General features: G+C 37.7%; 1 protein-coding gene across 1 annotated transcript in view; it reads right to left on the bottom strand.

Moving 5' to 3' along the window:
- Positions 1-6989: 6989 nt before the first annotated feature.
- The window catches only part of LOC107675909 (CUGBP Elav-like family member 5), a 250660-nt gene continuing 231878 nt past the window's right edge, over positions 6990-25771 (bottom strand). Inside the window, exons 8-12 of the mRNA XM_016470411.1 lie at positions 9997-10212; positions 9622-9714; positions 8697-8840; positions 7342-7508; positions 6990-7261 (exon numbers count right to left, since the gene is read on the bottom strand). Coding sequence (XP_016325897.1) covers positions 7381-7508; positions 8697-8840; positions 9622-9714; positions 9997-10212 — 581 coding nt within the window. The 3' untranslated portion in view covers positions 6990-7261; positions 7342-7380. The remainder of the gene's footprint in view (positions 7262-7341; positions 7509-8696; positions 8841-9621; positions 9715-9996; positions 10213-25771) is intronic.

The raw sequence follows: 25771 nt of genomic DNA, 5'->3' as shown, positions 1-25771 counted from the left end.
CTGTATCATAAATCTTGGAAAGTTATGATCATTTGCAATTCACTCCCTCATCAAAGGCAATATTACCCTAATTTATTATCTTCCCACGTATAAGGCGCTCAGAGGCCATGGAGATAAGAGTCTATCAGGAGGAGGATTGATTTTCATTAACAGATTGTAATAAAGATGAACTGCTCGGCCCGCACACTGACCAAGAGCCACACTTTATTGTAATTGGGCCAATTTATTTCATGAGCCACTGCCTCCACTTTTTTTTAGGCTCTTCCCTTTCTTTTCTCTCTCTCTCTCCCTCAGTTCATTACTGTAATGTTTCAACCACATCCTTATTTATTCTCTTCCCATATTTCAGCCATCAGACAAACTGTATATTCATTATTTCATATGTCTATGGCTTCACAGTATGGACTATTCAGCTCTTGACCTACATTTTATTTTGATTTGTAAAATGTAAGCTGTAACCATTTAATTGATTTAAGTGATTACCTAAATATTATGCAATCTACTTAAATTGAATGTGCAAGGTTTCCGGTCTCATATTTTACCTGTACAGGACAAAAACAGTCCATTATTTTGCTGGATATTGCAAAGTGGTATTTCTTACCATATTATTTGAATTCACATAATCATAAACACCGGTTAGTGTTGCAAATAGTTTTACTATTCACCGCAGTTTGATGTTCTTCTTGTTATTTAACTTAAGCAACTAAACAATTGGAAGTCTTGCTCGTTCAAAGAAAATACATAATTTCCATGTTGCAAAATAAGGTGCATAAAAAGCCCAAAAATTCCATGGAGGGACTGTTTACAAAAACGATCTGATTGAACTGATTCACTAGAAGAAAATTCACTTTCCAGCTCTATATGAGAAGAGGAAGAACCATTCTGAATGAACTAATTCACAAAAATGAACGTCTGATTGAACTGATTTACTAGAAGAAGATTCACTTTCCAACACTTTGACATAACCATTCTGGATGAACCAATTTACGAAAATGAACGTCTGATTGAAATTCACTAGAAGAAAATTCACTTTCCAGCTCTATATGAGAAGAGGAAGAACCATTCTGAATGAACTAATTCACAAAAATGAACGTCTGATTGAACTGATTTATTAGAAGAAGATTCACTTTCCAACACTTTGACATAACCATTCTGGATGAACCAATTTACAAAAATGAACGTCTGATTGAACTGATTCTCTAGAAGAAGATTCACTTTCCAACCAGTGTTAATTTTGACAGCAAATTTTTGATGATTTTAAAATGATTTCGTTTTAGTCATAATCTTTGGACTAAAATGCCATTTAGTTTTAGTCATATTTTAGTCATCTGAATTGTTTTTAGTTTTAGTCGACTAAATCTACAGTAAATTTAGTCAGCTAAAATCTAATGGGTTATTTTACGGTGCATTTTCTCTAAAATTTCCAAACTCATTAGGCCTACATTGGTTTGATATTAATGTTTATCATGATAGACACCGATTTAACTGCGGTGACACACAACATGCCTTTATGTTAAAATTAAATAAAACCACATCTCATAATGAACAAGAATATGGTCTTCTTTTTAATGAAATACCAATGGTTATATAGGCTAATTATGCATTCTTTATAACAACTTGTTTACCATATTCTTCATTCTTTCAAGCAGACATGTTTATTTCTAGAAATAAATTTAGATGAATCTTTAGGACAATTCAACATCATTTTGTGTGTAATTCTCCGTTCATGCGACGCAAAAGAGTACTCGCGCGCTTTGAGACACGCTTTCTGTGTGTGTGCTTCAGTGCCTGCATGCGCTCAGAAAACACTACTCCCACATATTGACATTTTTGAATGTTTTATGAGACGTGCAGCAAGTGTATGTTAGCTTATGTTCATATGTATGCATCTAACCTCCGAACCACACAGCAGTTTCGTTCTGAATGAATCTCTTCCCAAATCATCCCTCCCTAACATTTTCGTCTCGTTTTTATTCATTGACGAAAATGTCAATAGATTTACATCATAGTTTTTGTCATTTAAAAAGAGTTTTAGTTCGTTATCGTCGGCGAAAAAAATGTCGTTGACGAAAATTATGACGAAAATTATTCGTCAACGAAATTAACACAGTTTCCAACACTATACATGAACAGGAAGAACCATTCTGAATGAACCAATTCACAAAAATGAACGTCTGATTGAACTGATTTACTAGAAGAAGATTCACTTTCCAACACTATACATGAACAGGAAGAACTATCCTGGAGGAACCATTCATGAAAATGCACAGACTTTGCAGCCCTACACATAAGTAAGAGAGAGGGCCTTTTAGGGTGAACTTGATTCACTAGAATGAATCAGCACTACATGAGAGAGAGCCACTGAGAATGAGAACTTTCCACGACTACATATGAGAACTATTTAGGACGAGCTGATTGATTAGATGAATCCAATGCTACATATAAGAGAAAGAGGACTGTTCAGATAATTACAAAGTAGATAACAACTCCATAAAACAGTTTTGAAAGTTGTAAGTTGTGAAAATTAAGTGATTTAATACATTGTAAAGACTGTAAGTCTGTCCCGTATAGCCTAGTTTTCAACCATGTTAAAATTCAGTATGGCGTCTAACCTGATTAAGATCTAACAATTAACAAATAAAGTTTCAGTATCATGTTAAAAAAAGAGGACGTTGCGCTTACCTTCACACAGCACTGCATGTTTTAGGCTCAATAGAGTTAGATAAGAACCAAAGACAAACAGACCTCATATTTAAATTTAAACTTTTATTGTAAAATTGAAAAAAAGAGAGAGAAAGAGAGAAGCCCATTAAGCGTTTCTTTTCGATGCATACATTTTTCTAACCATAACCAATAAATAGGCGATTCATAAACAGATTGTTGTCAGGAATAAATAAATAAATAACTGAATAAATAAATAATTAAATAAACATGTTCCTAAATTAATCGGCAAATCATTAGATGAGTAGGCATAACCGTAAAACAATGTAAGCAGCAAGTATTTGAGAAATGTCAACAGGATGTTTGGTTTCTCAGGCATTTATCTTGGACATATATTCTCTGTCTCAAAAAAGAAAGAAGAGGAAAATAAATAAACAGAGAATTTGTCGATTTCAGTTGGTCATGCCGCACCAATCACATCGCAGAGATAGCTGGTGCACCTCTTGTCCTCTTTTCTCGGAAAATATCAAAAGAAAACAACAAACATTAACAAGAAAACCAAAAACAACTGTAAACAGCATTGTCTCATCCAGGCTTTAAGAACAGCGCAGCGAGTGCCTGGCTCTGCCACTGCACATTTCACACAGCAAAATCAATACTCTTGATATATATTTCCTTACGCTTTGTGCTGAGAAAACCAGAACTTTAACATGATCTTTATAAAGAAAAAAAAACCCGTCCCACCCTGAAACCCACCCGCCCACCGACTACTTTCCCCATAGAATCTGAGAAATGTGCTGCTGTTCCCTAATATACAGATTTCATATCTATAATAAGCTACTTTCCTTAGTATACAAACCATAGTTAAAGAATCATATTGTTAATATGAGTAGTACCTTTATAACACTTTAACCCCCCAAAGCTTTCCCACCCTTTCCCCCCTTGAGCATGCTCACAGATCAAAGTTCGGCATGAAGATCTGAGGAACGAAACGTGAACGTGGTTTGAATGAGAAGAAAGCAAGTATGAAATGCTGGTGGTCTGGTTTCTTCAGAAATACCTGTAGTGCAAAACGCCCCCCAGCCACCCCCTCGTTTCTGGCGCAAACGCAATTTGTATTAACGCCGTCGGTTCACCTTTCAACACATCAAGTTTCATTTTATATGCCTTTCCAATCTCATTCTTTTTCTTTCAAGCTGTAATGATATCATCCTTCAAACTTATTAAACTTCAGGCACTAGTTGCCATTTTTAATTTGTATTACACTTGCTTTTACATACAGGCCAAATTTAATTTGATTTTAATAATTCACATCTGGCATGGAGAGATTCTGTGAGGAAGGCCCCTGCAACATGAGGTTATTAGAGCGCCGATGCCCGAGGGCTGCGTGTCTGTATATCACCACGTTCTGATATGCCACCACAGGACAGGAGAGAGACGATGAAATGGAGAGAGTTCAGCAAAAAAAAGGCCATTATAACCTGTGAATCGAATGCGATCCATTTCGGCGCGACCTGAGGCTAAAAAAACGGCTGTGATATATGGGCGACGTTAATGTTTTCCGGCAAAACTTATTTCTGACGTCTGCGAGATTAAACATTTAACATACAGATATATTTTTAGGGAAGACAAACAGGTCAAATATCCACAGTGGAAATCAAATGAGGTCAAAGCATGTGCTTTTCTGTCCTACCTAGATTCTAGAGCTCTGTTTTTGCATCTATTTCTGTTTATTTGTGAATTCTGGGAGGACCTGAACTTCCTGTACTTCTGTGTCACTGTATTTATCTGTAGTTTTGGCATATCTATGAAGGCAGTGTGGAATTGGCGAGTTGGCAAACGGTGAGAGTAGCGTAGGATAGAACGTAAAAATATACGAAAAACGCAAACAAGAACGTTAAATGCATAGGAAAACAACTCGTTTCAAGAATATTGTCCATTTAATATTTAAAGACCCTGTGAAATCATTTGATGTGTATAGCGTTGATGCATTTCCCTTTAAAACAGGAAGTCGGGGCGTGTCAACTTATTTTAAATAGCCAATAGCCTTTAGGTTACATTACAGCCATAATGTGCTACTTATTACACTGCAAAAACTCTACTCTTAGAAAGTACTGCATCTACATTTCCATTTGAAATATCTAAAAATAAATCTTTGATGAGACAAAATACACATTGAAGATACATTTTTATGAAAACAGGTCTTAATCTATATATTTTTTTAGATATTTATAATATTTTTTACTGGAAAACAAGTAAAAAAGGACTAATTAACATCATGCTGTGTCGTTACTTGCAGGTACAGTAGTATTAGTGTAGCATCTGATTGGACAAAAATTTGTAGTGCATGATAAATCAGTATTTCTGGTCCATTTTCCAAGTGAAAAAATGAGAGACGTAAATTTAAATGCATATTGCTGGTAAAACGCAATATTGTCAACTTAGTACGCTAGAATTGGCATCAAAGCTAACAAATATCCACCAATTCAGACTTCATTCTAGAGCTTTTGATTGGACAAAAATGTGTCATTTAATTTTGAGGTCCGATTTACCTGAAGACTGTAAATTGAACATTTTGTGTGTTAGTTTTGTCAGCTAGCATTAGCCACAGAGCTAACACACAAACTAAGCGATTTTGATTTCATAAGGTCTTTAAGATTCTTGTCAAGTGCTTTAGAGTTGTGTATATGTGTGACTTGTCTGAGAGCAAAGCAACAGCTGCGGTTAAGTACACCATAACGTCATACTCGGTGGCTTTTTTATTGATGGATCAGTTTGCTCTAACTGTAACCCCCCATGGCTGCTATTTGCAAGCTGTTCGTGAGCTCTTTACAGGCTGCTCATTAGACCTTTGCAGACAGTTAGCGTCAAGCTAATCCATACCAGCCTGAGAAGCGTATTCTTAGAAATATGGGTTATTCGTGGATCCAACGAGTCGTCCCGCGGCATTCTCTATATCTTAAACTCATTTATTAGCGAAATGAACTTTGCAAACTTCAATGTGGAATTGATTGTGCAGGTTTCCGAGGCTGAATTTGACTATTATTTTGATGCCGCAAGATGGTTCCTGTAAAATTCTGATGTGCTTCAGAAGTTGTAAGCAATAACAAGTTTGTCCATTCAGTAGGTCCGTTACGAACCTCATTTTGTGGGCTGTGTAAGGGTTTAAGGCTTGGTATCTTTGTAACTGCTTGGTTTTCTTATTAATGTGCTTTATCAGTTGATATTCAGCATTTGGCACCAACTGTTTGATGAGTATGCACAAAATGGATGATATGAAAGGTCTACAGGTCCCTTGTAATAGTAAAGTTGCGCGTTACTTCATGAAGCACAGTTGTAGACCTGATGAAATCAAACTAGAACCACTTCAGTTGAAAAATCACTGAAGTGGTGAAAAATAAATAAATAAACAAAGATTTCCCATCTCTGTCAAGCATTAACTGTATTTTTGTATTATTTACCTGTGCAATGGTACAGCTGTTTATATTGCAGATAGTATGCGTTGAAGCCACAGTTACTTATTCTGCTCAATAAGTAAAGCTTTCATCGGATAAATATGTTTGTTTGTGAATATCTACCCAAGGTTTTGCTAAACCAGCAACACTTCGCACATGCATATATAATAATACTCAGCATTTGTTCTCTGGAATATGGGCCTATTTCTGACATGGATGGATGATGGACAGTTTCCCCCTTTGTTTTTTTTTTCTTCATGGATGAAAATGGCTGAACATGCTCCTAACAATCTCCAATCCACATATTCTACTCCACTAAAATAGTATAGCTTTTAAAATACTTTTTTTTTTCTTCGTTTTTCTATTTTGTTTAAATATTCTGAAACCCAGTAGCTACAAATGTAAAAGGAAAAGAAATCAAAATCCCTTTCCTCTTCCGACCTGAAGTGAATATTTATGCTTTTTTATTATTTTTTCTTTAAACTTATGTCATTAGTAGTAGTTTGTAGTATTAGTATTGTTATTAATACCATATATTTCTGTTGAGGAATAAAAATGTTTGGTCCTTTGGTCCCTTTGGGGTGAAAGATTTATCAGTTTCACTGAGGGCATGGAAACCTCTTGTGACCACAGAATGTCCTGCATTTGCTGAAAGACAGTGACAGAAGAAAAGGTAAGAGGAAAAGAGAAAGAAAGTCCACTAGCGAGACAAGAAGAGCTTCTTTTTTTTTCCACTGCATTTTTCCTTGGTTTTCAAGTTTAACCCTCATTTGTCCAGTGTAGTAAAAGCCATAAGCGCCTCTTCCTTTAAATAGCATATGTGTGTATAATATGTATATAGAAATCGAAGTTGTTCTTGCTAGTTTTTTTCTGTTTGTTTGTTGCTTGACTGACGGTGCGAAGCTCAGCGAGAGACAGGACATGTTGAGTTCTCTGTCTTTAGAGAGATCTTCCACTTGTCTTTCGTGCGCTGTGCTGAGTGTGGTTTGTCCACGGGTGCCGGTTCACCTGCAATACCGCCTCCTCTATACCGAACATCTTTGTAAAATAAATGCTGATATGTCTTCAAAAAAATCCATTCATGTTGTTCTTGTTTGTTTTGAAAGAAAAAGTTAAATTCCTTTTGAGATTTCACTCTTCAAATCCTGTAAAGAAAATTAAATTCTAAATATTATCAAGAATGTATTCCTGTTAAAAAATCGTGTCTGGTGTCCAAAGGTGCTACCTGTGCTGTTGCTGAGACTTCTGTGTGGGTTGGGCCCTGTCAGTACGGACGGCTCGCATCCTTCGGCCGTTTTAACTGCACTTTCAACCTCTTCATGCCGATCTGAAAGCCGTTCATGGCCTGGATAGCAGCCTGTGCACTTGCTGGGTTGTCGAAGCTAACGAAGCCTGCAAGAGATCACGAGAACAGATGTGAACCAAGTCGCTCGGCTGCTCAAATTGATTACACGGCATCATATTAAAGCAGTGAAGTTTCCAACAAGTCAAAAATGGCTCTTTTATGAACTTATTTCCACTTCGAACTCTGAAAAATCACCATATATGCATCTGTGTGGGCTACTTTTGAGCATATATAAGCCACTGGTGGTATAGAGCAGGGACAAATCGCCCCACAGGACTCCGAAACGGGGCCACCCACAGCATGCAAACCACATTCGTCCGTGACATCCCCAGCTTCCCGTTCAAACCCATAGGCTTTTACAAGCCAGTGACCAAAAAGCCAAAATGAAGTGAGGATGCACTTTCCCTGGCATTACGAGCATCATCAGGAACCGGCAGTGAACCGTGAAAAACAGCGGGCGTTTTCGTCGGCCATCAGCCACCTGGGAGCAGAGTGGCCTATGCGCCTAACCGCTGGAACTGCCCCCATTTCGAGGCTTGTATCTACAAGACGAGAAGGTCCACATGGAGGTGATGTGGGGGATAAAGCCACAAGGCTGAATTAATAGGGAATCTATGTATGTCAGTGCTCTCAGCCAAGTCCCATCGGTCCATCTCGGGCCTCGGCCCCCACCGCAGATTAATTACTCTACCGAGCGCCTGTTACCCAGACCTGACATTACGCAGTAAATGCATAGTGTATAAGTCAATACCGCAAATAGGTCCTACTTCACAAATTTATATCTTATTAACCTCCCCCAGGAGACGGGAGCTGCTATTAATTGTGGCTTGGGAAATGTCTCCCCCTGGAGCGGGAACAGATGTTGATCCATAATGGGCCTTTTTGCTTCACTTAGGACTTTTTTTCTGGCTCAGGGGTTTTTAAAAGGCAGCTCTCCGGTTTGTGGCTTGACACAGAATACAGAATGGAGTTTACACTGTGAAACGGACAGAGACCGATTATTGGTTGTTTTGGGACGGGCTGTATGCGGAAACATTGCTTGCGCAATACTTGTTCTGCAGTTATTCACATTCAGCATGCTGTAATCAAATATTGTATAAAAATATATTGTAACTTTTTACTGATATTTTAAGTTAACATTGATGCTGGAATCAGGCTAGGCAGATTAATCAGCTGATATTTAGCCGTTTTGAGATCATTGGCATCTATTACTGAAACGTGTTGATTTGTCTCACCAAAACATTTGCTCTGGTTGGTGGCTCTGTCCATGAAGACCTTGGAGGAGATGACTGTACCAAATGGGAGGAACATCTGCATGAGTTCGTTGTCGCCAAATTCCTGCGGTAGATGGTAGATAAAGAGGTTGCAGCCCTCTGGTCCTGCAACACAAAGATGTTACTCACTGTGGAGTCTCCATTCAAAATAAGTCACATGAGACAACAGAAATGTTTTAATATAAGAACTTGTATTTAGATTACATTGTTAATTTCAGGCCTTTGTGCCCTTTTGTTTCAGAATACCATGCAAGCAATTTTGTTACATTTTTATGTTTTTATCATTATGCTAAAACAGGCCAAAAAATTGATTACGGATTCTCTGCAGTGAATGGGTGCCATTAGAATACCGTCAGCTGATAAAAACATCACAATAATCCACAAGTAATCCACACAAGTCCATCAATTAACATCTGGAGTTGTGTGGATTACTTGTGGATTATGCATTACAGCTGTTTGGATTCTCATTCTGACGGCACCCATTCACTGCAGAGGATCCACTGGTGAGAAAGTGATGGAATGCTGAATTTCTCCAAATCTGTTCCGATTAAGAAACAAACTCATCTACATCTTGGGATGACCTGAGAGCGAGTAAATTTCAGCAAATTTTCATTTTTTGCGTGAACTATTACTTTAATGGAAGATGCGATTTGCAGTTATTTCAGTATAATAAACTATTCACTCATCATCATGCATGTAGTATTGATCCTTATGCCAAAACAAAGGAAAAATCTCTCACCCTCACCTTCTCTCTTTTCATTTTTTGCGTGAACTATTACTTTAATGGAAGATGCGATTTGCAGTTATTTCAGTATAATAAACTATTCACTCATCATCATGCATGTAGTATTGATCCTTATGCCAAAACAAAGGAAAAATCTCTCACCCTCTCCTTCTCTCTGCTGCTGCTGTTGAATGACTTGCGGTGGCTGTGGCAAGCTTTGGCCAATAGGGGTCAGTGTGGCCGCTGGGTAGATGGCTGTACGTGCAAAGAGAAATTTGTGTGAGAGCACAGCCTGGATTTATGCGACACAGCATTGAACAAGGCTACTCGAAAGAACGAAAAGAAAAAAAAAAAAGACAAACTGACGCATGGTTGGTCAAAAACGACCATCCATTTTAAGTAAGCAGCACAAAAATAAAATAGTTTCATGTGGTTTTATATATATATATATATATATATAGAGAGAGAGAGAGAGAGAGAGAGAGAGAGAGAGAGAAAGAGAGAGAGAGAGAGAGAAGGCTCATTGAGGTAGTGAACCTGTATATTGCTGCACCCCGGTGAAGGCCTGTTGTAGGGTGTCCGCAGCTGTGGGGCTTTGGGTGGAGTAAGGGGGCAGTCCGTTGGTGTACATGGCCTCAACCACAGGGTGTCCGTTGGGTTGGTGAGGGATGCTGGTAAAGCCGTTGACGATAGGAGTGACAATGCTGGGGACGGCTGATGTGGTGATGTTAGCAGGTGGTGAGCTGAGGCCTGCTGAGCCAGGAAAAAAAAAAACACAGACAGCACATTGTACGTTGGTACAGTTTCCAAACAAAGTGTGCAAAAAGTCTGCAGTTTCATATTAAAGCATAGAAAATGTATATGTATACATATAAAGAGAATGCTGTTGATAACTAGCTAAAAGAGAATGATGTCGATTACCACAGAAAATTGTCAAAAACTCATCCCACATTAATAAAATTAAAAAAAAATAATACATACAAACATATATCTATCTATCTATCTATCTATCAGCTTGTTAGCTTTGAGGCTAATGCTATTATACCACTACATGCTGACAAAATGTACTTTTAACATACACACACACACACACACACTTTATAAAATTACACCAAATTACACAATAGTATTAGAAATACACAAACACACACACACACACACACACACACACACATAATATATATATATATATATATATATATAAACCCTTTATTATTTCATCATTATTATTTACTTATACCTTATTAATCTTTAAGTTTCATTTTCAATTAACCTTACTATTATTGTTAATATAATTGATGTACTATATTTTATTATTTTTTCATTAAGTTTAGTTTCATTATTTATTAATACATTACAATACATTCATTCATATATTTTAATTATTTATATATTATGGTTAAGATACTGCACTATTTATATAATATTTATAAAGTTTTATTATTAATATAATAACTCTTTAAAAAGTAATTAACAATCATTATATTATATAATGCTGTTTTAACCTATTAGAAATGGCATGGCATAGAGATAAATGTAGATGAACTGCTGATCAGTCAGTCATTCTATATCGTCAATATGACAAAAGTGGTTACAACAAAACACACTAAAAAAAACTTATTTTGCGACCATCTGCAAATGAATGGTTTAATAGGCCCTTGCTAGAATAAGTCGGTGTTTGATCCCAAGCCTCGAGCGTTTTCAGAGCTGTGGCTGTGCATCGGTACAAACTAGAAAACAGTTCCCATAGGATACCATTTCAATCTGTACCCGCGAACAATGCTGGACATAGAGGACGGTCGTCATGGAAACCTCCAGCATGCCTCAATTACAATGTGGCAAAAGGCCCTATAGAAAAGTCTATAGAAATATGACCGAGCCGATGGATTCAAACAGTCTGCGGTATCGTCCACCCAACCAGCTTCATTTACAGCATGACAGAATGTGAACCAGGCTCGACACGAACGTAAAGGTTCCCAAAACTGTACTCAAGCCTCCCACTGCTGTAACCTGGGGGAATTCCAGTGGGCCGAGGAGAGCTCTTTACTCTCGTTTGTGCTATTTCCTGTTCCTAAGCTTTTTCGCGATTGTTTGCTTCCCACACGGCACATTGATGAATTAGTTGACGCCTCTGCCCCATTCTTCCCAGAGCCCAGGAGACCGGGCGCATTCGGGGATGTCCGACAGGCAGCCTCAGCCGAACCGACCACACGTGCGGGGCCGAGCGGCAGCTGCGCGCTGTTATAATGTTGAGAATCTATCATTGTGATGTGACAGTTTGGAAAAGCTTAATGCTGACGGGAGGATCCAGCCCGCAGGAAGGTTAGGAAACAGACTGAGCTAGTCACGGAAACTCAGATCATGTTCTGGTTGAGGAATAAGACTTCAGTAGGCAACAAAAAAAAGCTAAGACAAGACAAATGATACGTTGCTGGGAAAAAGAGGGTAGTTCACATAGAACAGGGGTGGCGAACTCCAGTCCTGGAGAGCCGCAGCCCTGCAGAGTTCAGCTCCAACCCTAATAAAATCTCACCTGCTTGTAGCTTCCTAGTAACCCTTCAGACATTGATTAGCTTGTTCAGGTGGGTTTGATTAGGGTTGAAGCAAAACTCTGCAGGGCTGCGGCTCTCCAGGACCGACGTTCGCCACCCCTGAAGAACATGTTTTGGCATTCCACTACACTGCTTTTCCATCGTTCTCTATGTACAGTAAACGTGCGATACACGGATGTGTCGCGAGTTTTGCGCATGAGGCGGCATTCTAAGTCTCAAGTTAGAAGTTCATTTAAAAAAAAAACACGCCTCTAGACATTTTTATTTCACGGCCCTGTGTTTCGCATTCTGTATAATTGTATAACAGATTTCATTAGCATGTTGCTAATGATAACAATTTGAATTAGATTAAACTATTTTTACTGTTACTTTTGGTAGAGTTGGGTCCGAGTCCACCTTTGTCGAGTACGAGTCAAGACCAGTGGCCGGCAATGACTTCGTGACTCTGATATTTGGAGCAGATGAGTGTTTAAATCAAGTACAGTGGGGACCACCATACTAATAGTGACCATTTTCTCACCCTCTGTAAGGTCTGTTGCTTCCGCAAAAGGAAAGAGAACAGAACCTAAATCCTTCAGTTGATTCCATTCACGAACTGAAAAAAGAACATGTTGAAAGTCTGAACTGCAAATTTGTGTGAGATCCCTATGGTCAAGTGCTGTAAGGGCCTGTAGCTGCTTGAATGTACTGTTCCAGCGTGTGGATGTAGCTGCAGGAATTGATCTATCTGTCCCAAATGTAGCCTCAAATCGTTCTTTAAATGTAGTACTTGTGTGAAGTAATGAGGTTAATTTTGACATTTTGGCAAGTGCTGAAGAAAAGGCCTTGGCTTCTTTCATTCCATCATGTACAACTAATTGCAGAGAATGTGCAAAACATGACAGCCTTTGTCTTGTTCTCACCATGATAGTCTCGTCTTCCCAGGTCACATCCTCCCAAAGACTCTCATCATCTAAGTTTTCCTCTTCTGCATCACTGCCATCACTGTGCTGCTCTTCCTGTGGTAGCTTGACTTTGAATGCACACTTCATATTGGCTGCATTATCAGTAATAATGTACCTGACTTTACTTGCTATGTTATATTCATCAATGATCTCGTCAAATGCCATGGCTATGTTGTCTCCACTGTGTCTGCCACAAAACCTCCTACAGTCTAAAAGAAAGGACTCCAGCTGATTTCCATCTTGGTGTAATCCATGGGCTGTAACACCGAAGAAGGACCGCATGGTTCGATCAGACCATATGTCAGCAGTTATGGACACAGATGATTGGGTCTGGAGCTTCCTTTTAATTGAATCTTTCACCTGATCAACCAACAAAGGAATGTGTTTTTCAGTGATTGTTTTTCTTGCAATGGGAGTGTATTTGTTGTCCATTACTTTCAAGAAATGCCTGAAATGCTGATTTTCAACAATTGACAGAGGTAAAGTGCAGCCAATGAGGAGATCCTTAATGATGGCATTATGAATTTCTTGTTGTCTTGGAGAACTTGCATCATAAAGTTGCACTGCTTGTTTGGTCAATTCTGGTCTTGCAAATCCTGCAATGCTGGGCTGTGCAGCATCTGTTGGTTGCTGCTGCTGTCTTTGGTACTCTCTTATTCTGGGACAAAAAAAGAGAAAATTTTAACAATACTTGCTAATTCAAAAACAGAAGGTACATGCAAAACAAAGGTATTTGTCTAATGTGCCTAAAACATTTTTTTGCAAAGTTTTGTTTAAGCTATTTTACTAGTTATTGCAATTCAGATCACATTAAGTAATTGATAGAAAATAATTACATTACATTAAGAGCAAATCATTTTAAATTTAAAAGGACTATATTTACAGTCCCTGCATTTCTGTGGTGATATGTTAATTTCCTTACTAAAATGTAAAAAACAAATCTCAATCAGCAGGGTTTATATTATTTCCCACATTAAGAATTACATTTAACATTTTGTAAAATTAAAGACTGGAATCACCAAATGCAAATGTTTAGGGGTGGGCGATACTAAAATCTTATTTCACGATAATTGTTTTCTCAAGTAGGTCCAAATAGTATTCAAGTAAGAATAAATACTACTGAAATTAAATAAAGCAATTAAATGTAAAATAAAACAGACTTCACTGTATGACATGCACATTGATTCTCATTACATTTAATAAAGTTAGTTATCAGTAGAGTGAGTGAGTGATTTTGTTAACATTACGGCAACAGATTTATTTGACTGATATTGACGATTTTTCCCAACTGTTTGTTTACATTCACTTAAGACATCTTACCAATGTACATAACCGACTGTTTACATGAATACTCGGCCAAACTTACATTTTGACATGATGTGTGTGAATTTATTTGACCGTGCAAGTGTAAAACCATTAGATAATTCATCACTGATGATGCACATTGAGGCGGCCTCATTTCTGTCTGCATGATTTAAGTTTGTGCGCGCCCGCGCGCACACACAGACCCAATATATATTTAGCGTCATATCGCCCAGCCCTAACAATGTTATTTGGATTTAAATTGGTATAAAAGTTATAATAAGCAACTTACCTTTCTTTATGTTTTCTCTGAACATGTCGGTAGAAATTTGAAGTCGTGCCAGAAACATCAGTAAGAGTTGTTTTGCAAAATTTGCAATCCGCAGAGTGCTTCTTTTTACCGGATGTCTTGCAAATAAATTCTTTATGATTTTCGTAAGCAAAACAAATTATTGCTGACTTTGAAGACATCGTCCTAGCCACACATTGATATCCAGTGAGTGATGTGTGTGTTTCGTCTGCAAGCATAAGATGATATGCTACTGCTGCCTGCCGGTGTGGTGCAGTAAAATGACAGACGGGGAGACATTAATTAATTTCTCATCTCAATTTTATGCTGGTTTTATTGTTACACATGACGCGGACTCGACTGTACTCGGAATATTTTCCGAGTCCAAAATGTTCAAGTCCGTGTCAAGTCCGAGTACAAATTCACCCGAGTGCGTGACAAGTCCGAGTTCATTCAAAATTGGACTCGAGTCCGGACTCGAGTCCGAGTCCAAGTTCGAGTACCCCAACTCTAACTTTTGGTACTGAATTAAATTAATATTTAACTAAGTTCTAAAAATGACAAATTGAATGTTTCCTTTTGGACATTTCCTAAATTACTCCAAACCTCTTTATCTTTTACCTTGTTTTTATGAACCAGTAGCGTTTTTTTTAGGTAAGACTGTTGTCACATGATTTCTAAAGTTTGATGTTAGCATGTGGCTAAGCTAACAATGAAAATTTGAGTTCGATTTACCTGTTTTTACTCTCTTTTTTTTATGTATGTTTTTCCAAGATCTACAAATTAAATTATAAATAGAATGTTTCTCCTAATATTCTCCTAACCTCTATATTCCAATATATTTTAGGGGAATTTACATGACACCACTTTCAACTAAACACTGAACACTTTTTATGCATTTTGGCCATTCATTTACATGCCTAAAAAAATGCTAACTTTGAAAACTGGTTTCAAAGTGCGAGTTTTTGAAAATGATACCATAAGATTACCTTTGCGTATACTACAAAAAAACGCTGACATCATGCGCATACATATTATGTGTTTGCATAGTGTTCCTCTACAACGTGACATTGCCAATTCCTGGCCTGACATGCATAATACAATGTTGTTGTTGTTTTTGGCGTTTTTGCAGATCCGTGTGAATGCTCCCATAACATTTTCCTACCCTCTGAATTCTAATATATTTGAGCTTACTATACGTAATGTCATTTTGATTGACAAACAATGCTTTTCACACAAATCTTGTCACTTCATTTCAGTACAGCTTGATGTTATTATGTTGCTAAGCTAATGATCAGTCTGTCAGGCATAAATTGAGACAATTTTCTTAAATGACACAATGGCCTATAAAATGCAAAAAAGTAAAAAAAAAAAGTATTATGAACAGCTTTTTGAACTGAATAAAATGATAATCATTTATAACTGACATAAACTCTCATAATGTCCACGATTTTACGTTTTTTTTTTTCACTGAGTTGACCGCAGGACAATCTGGTGTTGCTTTCTATATGAAAATGTACATAATGACTAGGTTTAAGAGCTAATGTTCATAATCTTAAAAACTGTGTTGTGAAAATCAAGTAACATGTCAGTTTACTATGTTCAAGTGTAAACATTTTGCAGTGGTCCTGTACCGCCTTATGACATGCAATTGACAGAAAAGAATCAATAGGCTTAGTGTAGATCCAAGTATGCACTGTATCATCCTTCCCTTTGTGGTTCGGTGTGGTCCATATCACAGCAATTTGTTCCAGCTGGAGTCTATTTTGGCATCTAATTCCAAAAGTCCAGAATAAATCCATCTGTTATTAAACAAATCTTTTGTCTGTCAACCCCGTTAGTATGTTGAGCACTACGAGATGTTGAGTATTCTGCAAATACCGTTATTTCAAGGGGGGAGTGTAATTGGATTTACATTACTGCAATCTGCCCTCAGTGCATCATGCTGATTTGCACCCGATGGTGACTACAATGAGGAACAGCTTACCATATGCACCAAAAGGATTTATTATGCAAATTATACACTGAAATCAACAAGAAGCACTGGAACTGTATCGGTTAGCACTGCAGCCCAACCAATCACAATAACTAACTCCCATTACATCCATATTTTGATACAGAGTGTGGCTTATGTTTATTTACACTTGAATTCATAAAGAGGTTTGCTATGTATGTAATGTAAAGCAAATTAGATTCTTTATGCTAGTCCACAAATGTTAAATGCAGTTTAACAAGATTTGGTTCTACTACATTGTCCGTCTGACAACTACACACGATCACAATTCACTCTTAATGCTAATTTAGTCATTTTTCACTCACCTTCAGGTCTTTTCAGACCTGTATGACTTACTTTCTTTCATCAAACACAAAATCATGGCGCTTCTATGGGCATTTTTTGGAGCTTAACAGCTCCAGTCCCCATTCACTTCCATTGTATGTAAAAGAGCAGTGTGAACATTCTGCTAAACGTCTAATTTTGTGTTCTACATGTTTTTTGTTTGTTTGTTTAATATATATTTACATACATTAATGTGGTCAAATTATTACAGAAATTAAATTTTTGGGCAAACTATTACACAGAGACCAACTGTAGCAGCATTGTATATTTGTTTAAAGCTATTACATATTTATTTTTCACTAAATATGGGTTAAAACTACATTTTACAGCAGAACACAATTTAAAATGTGTCATAGCAACATGTCTGGCATGAAATAATTTACCAATTCAATCTCCCAGCATGCCACAAAACACAATCTCTGCCTACTGACACCATTGGGGAAATATAAATCAGTGTGAATATGAGACTATTTAGTCTGAATGCTGCAGAAATGCAACAGCAGGTCTTAGTGTTCAACCATTTTGAAGTTATTATAACAGTAAATGACAGATAAACGACTCCAAATGTTGTTCAATGTAGAAACTTTTAACATTTTAATATTTTAAACAGTCATCAATGCAGCTCTAGGCCTCTAAACATGCATTTCGAGTACTTTACAAAATAAAATGTGCATAAACACAATGATTTTTACAACAAGTGGCTTCCTAAAACAGAAAAACAGCATCTTTGAGGACACCGGCATGCGACACAACCTGTGCAGCTGCTCCGTTTGAAACGCTTTCAGGCTTTCGTACGAGCGCAATCTCTATTTCGCGGCCCCGCGAGACCGAGAACAAAGTCAATGGGTTTTATGACCCTGACGGCACACAAGGTGAACTCAACCGTCCCCATCATGTTTTGCGCCTCTCGGATGGCTCGCAAATACTGCACCTGACACCTCATTAACTTCGTCCGGGGCTTTAAACACAACAGAAACAGCCGACATATGCTTAACCAAAGAGCAGCCTCTCATCTGACTGTGACACATCTCCATTTAAACTGGAAAAAAGCAGGACGGGGGCTTTGCGAAACCCATCAAGCCCGTGTCAGGGTACAAACTTCAGGGCAGAGACGAATAACGCGACCAGCCTGGCTGCACAGTTTCAAGCCATTTAATTCCGCCGTTGACAATTAGACTGTCATGCCGTCGACTTGGAGCTCTTTGTAGCTCAAGAGCTTGCACCTGCTGAACATTACTCTTATAAAAAAAGAAACAAAATAGGGGAATACATCACCATGCATCATGGTAGCGATACATCCTCTAATACAGGGCGCCATCTGGCTGAGTGTGTACGCACCATCGCACTTAAGTGCTTTACATCTGTTAATAGAGCGGCCGCGCCATTGTTTTCAGCGAGCGCTCTTAACCCCCGTGTTGCACTCCTAAATGCTGCGTGCACCACAGCATGTCACCACGTTACCTCTCGATGACAATGTCCAGGTTTCTAGGTTACTCCGGATGCTGAAGACATATGTAATGGCACACATGTTGTTTCACTAATGTGGCATCAAATCTTCCTCATTGTAAATACCATTTACTTTTTGTTCTTTTTTTTGGGGGGTGGGTACACAAAGTGCCATGATATTACTGTTTTTCGGATATGTAATTCTCCGAACTATCTTGGGGGCCATGTAAATACCAAGTATATGAATATATAATCATTCAGTACCATGGTATATCTACTGAAACCATCACTTTACCTGTCAAAGTAAATTTTTTTTATAAAGATTAAATTAATTTTAAAGATTCAATATTGAAATAATAATAAGAAAATATATTAAAATTAATTGTATTATTGTTGTATTGAATTTTATGTAAATGTAAATTCTTTAAAAAAAGACTCGATATTTAAATAATAATAATGATAATAATAATAATTAATAAAATATATGACAATTAATTTTATTATTATTGTATTGAATTTTATGTAAATGTAATATTTTTCATATTTATTATTGTTATTATTATTATTATTATTATACTTAAACAGGGTTAATGTACAAAATCTAATTAATCTATCAAAATAACTAAATATTATTATTGTTATTGTTATTATTATTAACGTTCAAAAACAACAACAAAAATTTCACGTCAGAATGTATGAAATTTAAATGCATTTTAAATAATAAGAAGAAATAGAATTTGTTATTTATTACTATAATATTCATCATATATGCTTAATACTAAATATTAAGTAAATGATTCTACTGTTACAGTACCTTTTTCATAAGGATTTAAACATTTGATAAAGACTTCATGCCACATTCATAATTTATCATAAAAATAATAAATGCTTGATAATATACCTAAAAAGTGCAGTAATATTACTAATATTGTTATTTTTGATGATACTGTAATACTTACTGTACCTGTTGATATTGTAACTGAATAATCAATTTTGAATCACAATCAAATCAAATCAATTTTGAATGAATCCGCCTCGAATTAGGATTACATTTGTAAGATTACAAATATAGTCAGGTTGTGTCAGTCATATTAAATTATATTTTTGACTGACATCATTTTCAAATCACAGTGTGTTAAAATTTTTCACTGTAGTGATATTTTTCACATATCTTAATAATACTTTCCAGATGTTGTCTACTTTGTAATCCAATTTTGCAAATCTGTAACTCCACTTGAGCCCAATGAGATGTTCTGCTAATACTTTGTTCCCTTTCAGTCGGTCACTCTCGACGTCACGTCGGATGACCGACGAATTGGGATCTCGCTTAGAGAGACCAATCTACTTCGAGTGTAAACTAAATGAGCCAATGCACATTGGCATGCGATTATTGCATCCAGCTGCTGCTGATCACAGCGTGAGTATAAGTAGGCAGCAGATGCAGCGCATATTCAGCTTTTCGCTTCGGAGCCGAGCGGTTCTATCGTTCTGCTCCTGACCTAAGTCTACGGTAGTGAAAACTACAGTCAAGCACGCTCTTCGTGGGCTCTCGTGCTGGTGGTACGGCGCTTCAGCGGCGGTGGTTTTCCCGTGTCGAGTGGGTTGCACACAACAGGCTGCACTACCCCTGTGTGTGTTGCAGACGGCCATCTCCCCTGTGCGCTTCAGCACACTAAAAGAGCAATTTCCATCTAAAAGAGCTTCACGGGTGGAACGTCTTTTTAAAGAAGCGTCTTTTTAAAGATGTCGTACCATCCGTGTGTTTCTGGGTGCGGTCGTTACCTGGCGCCGGGTGATGGTCACGATCGCTGCCTCTCGTGTCTGGGTACGAAGCACGCTGAGGTGGCTTTCGTGGATGACTCATGCTCCCATTGCGGGGGTATGACCATCTCGGAGTTGCGGACCAGACTCCGTTACCTGCAAGGTAACTACTACCACTGCTAGATCTGGGGTTCCCTCTGGCGGCAGCCGGGGGCGCCCTTTTTCTGGCAGTGGGCGGACTGGTCTTACGGTCACGGTGAGGAATTCCCCTCCGGGGATGCCCCAGCCAGCCAGCACTCCGAAACCAACGGAGCTCTCAAAAGAGCAGGCTGGACCCTCCCGGGGGGTACCAGCTGTTTCTGACCTACCTCAAGAGGTAGTCGACACCATCACTTCAGCGAGAGCAACATCTACGAGACATGCCTATGCTTTGAAGTGGAACCTGTTCGTTGACTGGTGTTCTTCTCGCCGAGAAGACCCCCGAATATGCGCCTTACACGCTTCGGCGTTATTGCAAGTGCACCAGGCTAAGGCACTGAGGGACTTGCACGAGGGTGGTCATGACCCGGAAGTTCTCAAAGAATTCCGCACCGCGACTGGCCTCGCGCTACGATCGACGAAGGTTACGGCGTGGTCTCTGGGTCGTGCGATGTCCACTATGGTGGTCCAGGAGCGCCATCTCTGGCTGTGTCTGGCCGTTTAGTTTACACTCGAAGTAGATTGGTCTCTCTAAGCGAGATCCCAATTCTTCTGTCATCCGACGTGACGTCTCCGTTCCCTCCTTCAGGGAACGAGGGTTACCATACGTAACCGAGACGTTACTTCATGTTAATGTTATTTCTAACACCGAGGATATTTCGCACTAATAATACTCCGCGCTTGTGCATTAACTAAAAGATGGAGATCTGAAAGCAGCCTCAGATGATGTGACAGCTGTTCTGCCGTTCAATTGTGGACTTGCCAGATGTCTTCAGATTGCAGCACAATTCCCTAAAAACCACTTCATGATAAAGGAAAGTTAGAAGGCTTCTTTGCATCACAATAGAATAGTTGTTCAGTCATTTTTAAAGCCTGATCCAAAAACATTTATTGTTTATTCAAACAGAAATTCAATATTTCTCTAGCTACATTAGCGCTTAATATCCAACCAGATTCCAGTATAGTCCGTTCTTCCACAATGCTTTATACACAAGTCACAACCAATAAAAGTGTGTGTGTGTGTGCGTGCGTGTGTGCATGCACAGGCAGATGTATTGAATAAACCAGAGGTGCTGTGCCTGCCAGGGAGATGCAAATGAATGAATGAATGAATGAACTAGAAAAAAAAAACATATGAATATCTTATTTATTGTAGTCCTTGGAATATTTTTAACGCCAGCCATTCTATCTCGCCCAGGATTAATAATGCAACAGATTCCAATAGGTTCAATAATGGAAGGCAATCAGTAAAGCAGAGCTCATGTGCGCACGCAGGAGCGTGTCCAATGCTTCGCATATTTCAGCACATCTCGCGTCCACAGGAGATCTGCGCAGCTCCGCCAGTCTCTTTCAATTAAGTCAGTGTAACAGAGGCCAATTCACCCCAGCAGCTGCATTGCATGTTAATATGACATTAATCCCAGTCAAAGAGGATAAAATCCGAACATACAAGTACTGATGTTTTACACAGAGATGGATCATTTTTGCAAGAATTAAAAAAAGCAAAAAAGACGAGGTGCTGTGGTTTTATGGACATTTAACATGGTATTCACAGCAAAGTATTTACAAGAACACCAAGCTATACACGTCCAAAAACAAAACAACCCAAAACATGGTATTACATTACCAGTGCTATTTTAGTATCATTGGGATACTATTATATTATTTTTTGTTATATTTATTTAATTAAAAAGTCTATATAGTCTTTTTTATTCATTTTTATTTAATTTTTAGTTATTTTAGCACATCAAGTTAAACTTAATGAAAAAAAAAAAAAATTGCCTTCAGCTAGTTGAAGTAAAATAAGTTATGTAATATATATTTCAGTGAACATTTGTTTTATTTCAAGCAACACATTGTATTGTTTGTTTTTAGCTTCAGTTAACCATGACAATGTTATGTTAGTATGAGACTTGCTAGGTTTCATGGACACTTACCATGGTAATACCATGTTTTTGTGACATTTAGCATGGCATTGCCATGATTTCATAGCTCTCTGGCATGGCCATACTATGTGTTGTGACATTTACCATGGTAATATTGTACCATGGTGTATCTATAGTTTTATGGAAATTTACATGGTAATAACTATGTTTTGTGACATTTATTATGGTGATGGTATAGTTTCATGAGCATTTATCATGATAATACTATGTTTTTATAACATTTACCATGGCATTACCATTGTTTTTATAGACATTTGTCACAGTAATTCTATGTTTTGTGACACCATGCCATTACCATAATTTCGTGGACATTAGCGATAGTATTACTATGTTTTTGTGACGTTTACCATGATATTGTCATGTTTTCATGGACATCTGCCATGGTATTAATATATTTTGTGGCAGTTACCATACCACATTTTTACAATGTTTTTGGCACATGGTAATATTATGCTTTGGACATTTGAAGTATCAAAGGAGTAGTGCTGTCAAACGATTAATCGCGATTAATCGCATCCAAAAGCATCCAAAATAAAAGTTATTGTTTACATAGTATATTTGTGTGTACTGTGTATATTTATTATGTATATATAAATACAAACACATGCATGTACACATTTCAGAAAAAATGTTATGTTCACATATTAAATATATTTTTTATAATATAAAGTATATGAATATAAATATAGACAATGTAAATACATATAAATATTTGCAAAATATATACTGTATGTGTGTGTATTTATATATATATATATAATATACACAGTACACACAAATATACTATGTAAACAATAACTTTTATTTTGGATGCAATTAATCACGATTAATCATTGGACAGCACTACAAAGGAGTAACATGTAAATACCATTATATGTATATCAAAGTACCACAGTATTAACATCTGATGCCATAACTGTACCATGGTACCACCACAGTACTTTTTGGTATACATAATGAAAAAAATCAACTATGCAGTAGCATCACTGTATAATTTTATAATATAAACCATTGCAGTCTTGCAGTCTTGTGAATTTCAGGACTGCTAATACAATGGGTGCTGCTAAAACAAACATGCAGTGAGTGATGGATGATCTGGGATGGAAAAAGTGCATGTTTTGCATTGCATGTGTCTTAAAACATTTGACAAACCGTCCTGTCAGTCTGACTTAATATTTGAAGTAGCAAGTAAGTACATTTGCATGTAATGCCACACATGGATTGCCTCAGCCTCACAGAAGAGAAGTGTGGCTTGACAGCTCTGGAGCTTTAATTGGACGAGGGTTTTATGGGACTGGATGGCGGCTTGTAAGAGATAGAACCGTATTAAATCTATATGTGATGCCAGGGGGAGCATCTTGCTGTTCCAGCCCCTCAGGTAATGAAGCTTGTGTTTTAACTTTGCATAAGAACGCAAACGTTTTGTCATTCCACGGTCAGTCAATTAGCCACGAAACTAATAATGTGCTTCGAAATCGGCTGGCCAGTTTGCTGCAAGCTACTCATATGATGCCAAAACTAGGCGCTTTACCAGGAATGACAAATGATATTGTCCGGTGTCGTGGTGTATAGTGTAAATTGGTACAGCAGTGCTGTTGACAAAAGAGGAATGAGCTTTGTTAAAGCTGAGCATAATTCACTGGGTGGCATGTTTTCGGAAGGGATTGGAAAAGTGCAATACTGCTGCATAAGCAAATGCTGTAAGGTGGCCATTATCCAATAAGATCTCCTGTTTGTTTAGATTGTATGATAACGGGGTGTTGGGAATGACAATCAGAGCAGTCGTGTGTCCTGATTATCAAAGCTTTCTGAGGACGAATAAAACAATCTGGCATGCGTGCCATTTAGGAAATGTCAGCGTGGGTGTTTTTGTAACTTAAAATGTGACATAATGTGGGCTGATTTGTTTAAAATCAAGGCAAGAAATGTGCTTGTTCTGGAATGTCATAGTATATTCAAACAAATTTCCCATGTGAAACCGCAATTCCACGGCTGCCCATGCGACGGTCATCTAGGTCACGCAGGTCGATTTTTGACTACAGGCATAAAGTCTGGTTCACTTTGCAGCTCAATTATAGAAGAGATCAAATTTGTTTTGGCTACCTTGTTTAGCAGCGATTTCCTGTCAATTATCGAAATAGTTGACATCACAATTAAAAAAAAAAAAACGGCAGTTTTTATTGTGGTATCAGAATAAAACCTCAAAGACTATTTACACTTCTGCTGATTTTTTGCGGCGTATAACAGAAGGTTGTACAAAAAACTGAAGAAATTTGTGAAATTATGTATAGTTTTTGTGCTTTCATTCAGTCAATCCAAAAGTAAAACGTAATGCAACTGACTTTTTAACTCACAGAAAATAACGCAAATAGACCACAAATTTCATTTACATTACCAATACCAATATGTTTCACAGTGGTATCCACTATTGTTCGTACAAAAGAAATAAGGTGTGAGTTTTAACATGCAGAAAACTATTCGATCGAACTGCAAGTACATCTACATGTGCAATATTAATCTTTATTTTTTATTGTGGTATCAACTATTGTTCAGAAAAAAAAACAAAAATACTATTCACACTTCCAATATTTTTTTCTAGAGTTTAACGCAAACTGTTATACAGTACAAAAAAAAATTGTGTAGCTGTGTATTGTTTTGTACACTTGTTTTATCCACCCAAAAGTCATGTGTACTGACATTTTAACACACAGAAAACGACACTATTCACAGTTTAACACAAATTGTTGCACAAGAAAATTTAAGAAATTACATTGTTTGGTGCTTTTGTTCTGTCAATCCGAAAGTAATGGGTACTGACTTTTTAACACAGAGTAAGTTACACAAATGTACCGCAAGAATGTTTACATGTGCAGTTATAATGCAGATTTTTTTTTTATTGTAGTATCAACTATTGTTCAGAAGAAAATCTCAAAGACTATTCACATTTACGCTGTTAATTCACTTTTTCTGTTTTATCGCAAACGATTGTACAAAAAAACTCAAGAAATTTGTAACTATCTACAGTTTTTGTGCATTTGAACACAGTTACATTTACATGCGCACTTACAATCAAGCTAAAGTGGGTTCCCTTTCATGGGAACTTCGAACTGCGTCCTCTAGGGGTCGCTATGGGGAACGCCTCGTCGTGACCCGTGTCTGAAGCATACATTGAAAAAACACCAACTCGTTGGCCGGCGACAGCCATGACGTCACTACCGGTGCGACTATAGTATAAATAGGCGCCGGGAGCACACATCATTCTCTTCTTCGTCTTCATTGACTGTTTTGTTTGAAGCGTGCATTTCTGTGGTAAGAGCGATCTCTATTTATCTCATTATGGCGAACACTAGCAAAGCATTTAAGGATGTGTGCATCCGTGTTGACGTTGTTTAACATCTGATGACACACACGATCTATGCGTTGTTTTGTTTGGGCAAAGAGCACGCACGCGATGCCTCCGAGGGGGCAATCGGCGTGCACTGCGAGCGTTTTTTCCAAGGAAAAAAGCTCCGCTCTCGTTTGTCTCTCTTTTCGAG

Source organism: Sinocyclocheilus anshuiensis, unplaced genomic scaffold (genome assembly GCF_001515605.1).
Source record: "Sinocyclocheilus anshuiensis isolate Anshui unplaced genomic scaffold, SAMN03320099.WGS_v1.1 scaffold2048, whole genome shotgun sequence".
NCBI classification, from domain to species: domain Eukaryota; kingdom Metazoa; phylum Chordata; class Actinopteri; order Cypriniformes; family Cyprinidae; genus Sinocyclocheilus; species Sinocyclocheilus anshuiensis.
The sequence above is the reverse complement of the archived record's forward strand: the minus strand, read 5'-3'. Positions and strand labels throughout refer to the sequence as shown.